This window comes from Hypomesus transpacificus, chromosome 23 (assembly GCF_021917145.1).
Source record: "Hypomesus transpacificus isolate Combined female chromosome 23, fHypTra1, whole genome shotgun sequence".
NCBI classification, from domain to species: Eukaryota; Metazoa; Chordata; class Actinopteri; order Osmeriformes; family Osmeridae; genus Hypomesus; species Hypomesus transpacificus.
In genome coordinates this window covers 5,566,522-5,573,141 of record NC_061082.1, presented here as the reverse complement: position 1 = coordinate 5,573,141, position 6,620 = coordinate 5,566,522, and the positions used below count along the sequence as shown (strand labels likewise).

Genomic DNA, 6,620 nt, shown 5'->3' with positions numbered 1-6,620 from the left:
ATTATTTAATCAAATCTGTTGTATTATTTGTATGTAAACTCTCTACATGTAAACGGACTGTCTGCGTGTTTGTATGTAGTACTCAAGCCGTGTTGATCTAGTGTTGACTGCTTCTCCTGTTCCTGTTCCACTTCCTGGTCCACTTCCTGTTCTCAGCAGGAGTTACTGTCTCACCATCAGTCTTATCTCTCTCCAAGACAATACACTCCTCTATGCAGGAAGTAGTTTGCTTTGGGACAACTTCCTGTTGGGAGAGGCTGTGCGTGCTTGTGTGTGTGTGTGTGAGCACTCGCCAATCAAACACAAGCATTGTCCTTTTCTGTCACCCCTAACCATGTCACCTCTCCGCAAACATACACTTGTCACAAAGGTGCCTTGTGTACGAGGATGAAGAGGCCTTCCCTGACCTTCTGTGACCTCTGTGTGACCCCTCTTGACGCTATTGGGGTGTCTATTGTTGCTCTCAACCCCCCCCCCCCCCACACACACACACACACACCATGGAGGGTACTTAGTAAGTTGGCTTCAAATGACCGAGTGTGTCATCTGTGTGACACAGTGAGGCGTTGTGTGACTAGCCTGTTCCTGTGTGACGCTGAGAGATGTTCAACATCCACATTCAACAGTCTCGCTTTATAGTGCTGCATGCCACTTTGGATACATGGCTAGATGAAAACATGACCCAAAGGTTGCCTAACCTCCCCTCCCCCTCCCTCCACAGTGGACGTGAGCGCTGCTCTGCCCATGCAGGTTCCTCCCGCTGCCATCCCCATGGACCTGCGTGTTGACCAGCAGCCCTTTGGCCTGGCCCCCCAGCCCCCCGGGGAGGGGCCCCTGGCCCAGAGGGAGGGGCCACCGGGCCAGAGGGAGGGGCCACACCGGGCCAGCGGGAGAGGCAGCTGCAGCTGGAGCTGCTCCACCTGAAGCAGAAACAGCAGCTCCAGAGGCAGATCCTCATTGCTGAGTTCCAGAGGCAGCATGAGCAGCTGTCCAGGCAGCACGAGGCCCAGCTGCAGGAGCACGTCCAGGTAAGGGGGGGAGAGGCGTGAGTGTGAGTGAGTGTGAGTGTGAGTGAGTGTGAGTGTGAGTGTGGGGTGTTCTATGTCCAGAGCTTTGCTTTACTCTGCTATCTCCATGGGAACCTAGTGTTTGTGCGTGTGCATGGGAGGAAGATGACTCACTATGCAAACAGGCGTCCCTGCGTTGCCACGGTCACAGAGCCGGCCAATGAGAAAGAGGCAGCCCGGGCTAAAAATAGCCCTGTCTAAATGCTCCTACATTTACATTTACATTTTGCCTTGCCCTAGGACACATTATTTTTCGCATGGCCAGGAATTGAACCAGCAACCTTCTGAGTAACAGCCCGATTCCCTAACCGCTCAGCCATCTGGCTCCTATTGAAACAGCTCTGCTGTTGCTTTGATTGACATCTAGCCATGTCACGGCTTTGACATGTTCAAGTTTCTCTCTGCTCTGCATGTTCATTGGAATTCAAGCTTCATCATCGGTAGCTGAAAGCACGATGATGTAATGGTTAACTCTTTTAATATAATTGTATCACAGTAAAAGTTAAGAACTCCATCCCTCCTCCTCCCCACCCCTCCTCCCCACGCCCTCCTCCCCTCTCCTCCTCCACCCCACCCCTCCTCCCCTCTCCTCCTCCCCTCTTCTCCTCCCCCCCTCTCCTCCTCCCCCCCTCTCCTCCTCCCCTCTCCTCCTCCCCTCTCCTCCTCCCCTCTCCTCCTCCCCCCATCTCCTGATCCTCCCCTCTCCTCCTCCCTTCTCCTCCTCATCCCCTATCCTCCTCCCCTCTCCTCCTCCTCCCCTCTCCTCCTCCTCCCCTCTCCTCCTCCCCTCTCCTCCTCCTCCCCTCCCCTCTCCTCATCCCCTATCCTCCTCCCCTCTCCTCCTCCCCTCTCCTCCTCCCCTCTCCTCCTCCCCCCTCCTCCTCCCCTATCCTCCTCCCCTCTCCTCCTCCTCCCCTCTCCTCCTCCTCCCCTCTCCTCCTCCCCTCTCCTCCTCCCCCTCTCCTCCTCCCCTCTCCTCTTCTCCGCAGCATCAGCAGGAGCTGCTGGCCCTGAAGCACCAGCAGGAGCTGCAGGAGCACCAGAGGAAGATGGAGAGACACCGTCTGGAGCAGGAGCTGGAGAGACAGCAGAGAGAGCAGAAACTGCTGCTGCTCAAGAACAAGGACCGAGGACAGGAGAGTGAGTCTCTCTCTCTCACAGCCTGGGGGACAAGGGACAGGAGAGTGAGTCTCTCTCTCACAGCCTGAGGGACAGGGGACAGGAGAGTGAGTCTCTCTCTCACAGCCTGGGGGACAGGGGACAGGAGAGTGAGTCTCTCTCTCACAGCCTGAGGGACAGGGAAAGGAGAGTGAGTCTCTCTCTCACAGCCTGGGGGACAGGGGACAGGAGAGTGAGTCTCTCTCTCACAGCCTGAGGGACAGGGGACAGGAGAGTGAGTTTCTCTCTCACAGCCTGAGGGACAGGGGACAGGAGAGTGAGTCTCTCTCTCACAGCCTGAGGAACAGGGGACAGGAGAGTGAGTCTCTCTCTCACAGCCTGGGGGACAGGGGACAGGAGAGTGAGTCTCTCTCTCACAGCCTGGGGGACAGGGGACAGGAGAGTGAGTCTTTCTCTCACAGCCTGGGGGACAGGGGACAGGAGAGTGAGTCTCTCTCTCACAGCCTGAGGGACAGGGGACAGGGGACAGGAGAGTGGGTCTCTCTCTCACAGCCTGAGGGACAGGGGACAGAAGAGTGGGTCACTCTCACAGCCTGGGGGACAGGGGCCAGGGGACAGGAGAGTGGTTCACTCTCTCACAGCCTGGGGGACAGGGGACAGGCTACGCTAGGCAACACTAAACTACACTAGGCAACAACACTAGGCTACGATAGGCAAAAGTCTGACATTTACCGTTTCCTCAAATGGTGGCCCAGCTAAACTAGCGTTTAGACTGCTCTGTAGACCAGCTAAACTAGCGTTTAGACTGCTCTGTAGACCAGATAAACTAGCGTTTAGATCGCTCTGAACGCCTAAGTTCTAGTAAGTACCGCAGGAAATTGCCTGGAAGGCAGCCCCCATAAAAGACAATTTGCCTCAGTGGCAAAGAGAACAAATGAAGATGTCAGCTATTACACATGCACTGTGATTTAAAAAGCCTCTGTATTTGCCATAATCAACACATTCTTGTATTTGTCACCCTGCTCCCTATGAATGTGTCAGCCACCTGCTGGCTGCTGACTATTATCTCTGTGTCTTGGACACACACACACACATACACACACACACACACACACATACACACACCCACACACACACACATACACACACACACACATATACACACACGCACACACAACTTTTGTTTTGTGTGTGGGTTTTTCTTTTCTTTGTATAGACACAGACACACACACTTAGACCTTGTACCCTGCTCTTCTCCTGCCCCCTGGGGTGATGGAGCCTGTGTAGGGGTTGTGGTAACTGAAGCAAGATCTGGGAGGAAGAAAAACACCCACAGATGTGTCACATAAAAACCTGACTGACATCACCTGAAGAGAACATCCAACTGTTAGTCTCTGTGGAGTTCCCTTCAGCTTCGTTCTGTCAGGCTGCTCACATCAGCCAGGACTACGTCGTCCTCGCTGGGTTAGTCAGCAGGAAGGCCCCACATCAGCCCTCATTACCACACTCTCCACCCTGACATCTTGATTTACCATGAAGGTCTATGTTGTAGTCCACAAGCCACTGGGATTTGTAGTTTTTTTTTAGATTTGTAGAGTTTGTTGTATCTCCAGAGCATGGTCACATGATCAGGCCTGCTGTATCTCCAGAGCATGGTCACATGATCAGGCCTGCTGTATCTCCAGAGCATGGTCACATGATCAGGCCTGCTGTATCTCCAGAGCATGGTCACATGATCAGGCCTGCTGTATCTCCAGAGCATGGTCACATGATCAGGCCTGCTGTATCTCCAGAGCATGGTCACATGGTCACATGAACGATCCACCTCCGTGGTGTTCCCTCCAAGGTCCAGCTGGGTTTGGAACTACAGGACAATGTTCTCTGGCGTCTCTAAGGGTCTCCCTCTTTCTCCCCCTCTCTCTCCCTCCGTCTCTCTCTCTCCATCCTTCCTTCTCTCCCTCCCTCCTAGGTGCGGTTGCCAGTACGGAGGTGAAGATGCGTTTGCAGGAGTTTGTTCTGAACAAGAAGAAAGCTCTGGCCCAGCGCAGTATGAACCACTGCATGCCCAGCGACCCTCGCTACTGGTACGGGTGAGTGGCTTTCCACCCCTGTACATCCTCTCCTGTAGAGAGACTCTCACCCTCTCCTCTCTCTCCTGTAGAGAGACCCTCACCCTCTCCTCTCTCTCCTGTAGAGAGACCCTCACCCTCTCCTCTCTCTCCTGTAGAGAGACCCTCACCCTCTCTCCTGTAGAGAGACTCTCACCCTCTCCTCTCTCTCCTGTAGAGTGACCCTCACCCTCTCCTCTCTCTCCTGTAGAGAGACTCTCACCCTCTCCTCTCTCTCCTGTAGAGAGACCCTCACCCTCTCTCCTGTAGAGAGAGCCTCTCCCCTCTCTCCTGTAGAGAGACTCTCACCCTCTCCTCTCTCTCCTGTAGAGAGACCCTCACCTTCTCTTCTCTCTCCTGTAGAGAGACCATCACCCTCACCCGCTCTCCTCTAGAGAGACCCTCACCCTCTCCTCTCTCTCCTGTAGAGAGACTCTCACCCTCTCCTCTCTCTCCTGTAGAGAGACCCTCACCCTCTCCTCTCTCCTGTAGAGAGACCCTCACCCTCTCCTCTCTCTCCTGTAGAGAGACTCTCACCCTCTCCTCTCTCTCCTGTAGAGAGACCCTCACCCTCTCCTCTCTCACCTGTAGAGAGACCCTCACCCTCTCCTCTCTCTCCTGTAGAGAGACCCTCACCCTCTCCTCTCTCTCCTGTAGAGAGACTCTCACCCTCTCCTCTCTCTCCTGTAGAGAGACCCTTACCCTCTCCTCTCTCTCCTGTAGAGAGACCCTCACCCTCTCCTCTCTCTCCTGTAGAGAGACTCTCACCCTCTCCTCTCTCTCCTGTAGAGAGACCCTCACCCTCTCCTCTCTCTTCTGTAGAGAACTGTTCTCATGACTCTCATGTTAGCATAGGAAGGTCATAGATGGAATAATATGCATTTTTACAATTTGTCATATTAAATCTAGCAAGCCTTTAGAAGAAAGGAGATTAGTTGTAGATAAACTATAGCTTGCCTCAGCTGTTCTTCAAATCTTTGGAAGAACTTGTGATGTCACGTGACTCTTCTTTTTGGATGATTTGAAATCTTCTAAGCGTACAACCCTTTTCTACCTTGAAGTTGGAGCACACAGCAATACTTGAAGGAATGAGGTTTCTCCTCCAAGCAGCAGGCCTCTTTGTGAAGTGTGATTGGCAGTTTCTTGTCTTTGACACGAGCGAGTTTGAAGCCAGGGAAGAAAGATAAGGATGCCACCTTTTGTGCTCCTTACATATTTGAAGAGGTCTAGGCAGGGGAGCGATCAGACAGGGAAAAGAGTGAATGAATCTGAGGTGACAGGAAAGGACACGTTTGCCTTTTTCTGTCTCTTTCTCCCTCTACCTCCCTCCCTCCCCCCCACCTCTCTCTTTCTCCCCCTCCCTCCCTCCCCACACCTATCTCTTTCTCCTTCCCCCTCCCTCCCTCCCCCCCCCTCCCCCCACCTCTCTCTTTCGCTTTTCCTATTTCTTTCTTAACTCTTGCCTCCCCTTCATTCTTTTAAGTGTCTCTTTTATGCCTTACTCAACTTCTTCACAGAAATCTTTTCTTTTTTTTTTTACCAATCTCCAATTCCATCTATCTCTCTCTGTCTCTCTTTCTCTCTGACCATCTCTCCATTTCTCTGGTCTGCTCTCCTTGGCCAGACACCGAGCCTATGTCCAGCCCCTCAGCTGTCTGTCTGTGATAAGGGGGATGAAAGGAGGAATATTCAAACACTGACAGGAGTCTTTCTTCCCAGCTTTCTCCTCCTCACCCTTTACTGGTGGCAGGGATTTTTTTTGACGTCAATTTATTTCATTTCAGGAATTACTACAGTGCTTTTCTTTATTGAAGAAAAGTTTATATGCCATCTTCCAAATGACGGTTTGACGAAGTGCTTGTTGTGGATTACAGAGACATGAAACAGAATTGTGAAGATGCTGGCGAACACGGCTGTTTTATTCCAAACATCCCCACAGCCAGCGGGGGGGGGGGGGGGGGGGGGGGGGGGGCTTTTCTCCTTTTGATATTTCTCAGCAAGCCAGAAACATGTCAGTCATAAATAAAAGACTGCAGATGGGAGATGGAGGGAAGGGCATTCACTGGTGTTGGCTGGCTGCCAGCTGACCTGACCTGGCCCCGAGCAGGGCCCCCGAGCAGGGCCCCCGAGCAGGGCCACCGAGCAGGGCCCCCTAGCAGGGCCCCCGAGCAGGGCCCCCGAGCAGGGCCCCCGAGCAGGGCCCCCCAGCAGGGCCCCCGAGCAGGGCCCCCTAGCAGGGCCCCCTAGCAGGGCCCCCGAGCAGGGCCCCCGAGCAGGGCCCCCGAGCAGGGCCCCCCAGCAGGGCCCCCGAGCAGGCCCCCCTAGC

General features: G+C 53.8%; 1 protein-coding gene across 1 annotated transcript in view; it reads left to right on the top strand.

Annotated features, from left to right (window-relative positions):
* Nucleotides 1-6,620, top strand: part of hdac4 (histone deacetylase 4) — a 63,248-nt gene that overhangs the window by 7,202 nt on the left and 49,426 nt on the right. Inside the window, 4 exon segments of the mRNA XM_047045968.1 lie at nucleotides 722-844; nucleotides 847-1,028; nucleotides 2,057-2,207; nucleotides 4,156-4,276. Coding sequence (XP_046901924.1) covers nucleotides 722-844; nucleotides 847-1,028; nucleotides 2,057-2,207; nucleotides 4,156-4,276 — 577 coding nt within the window.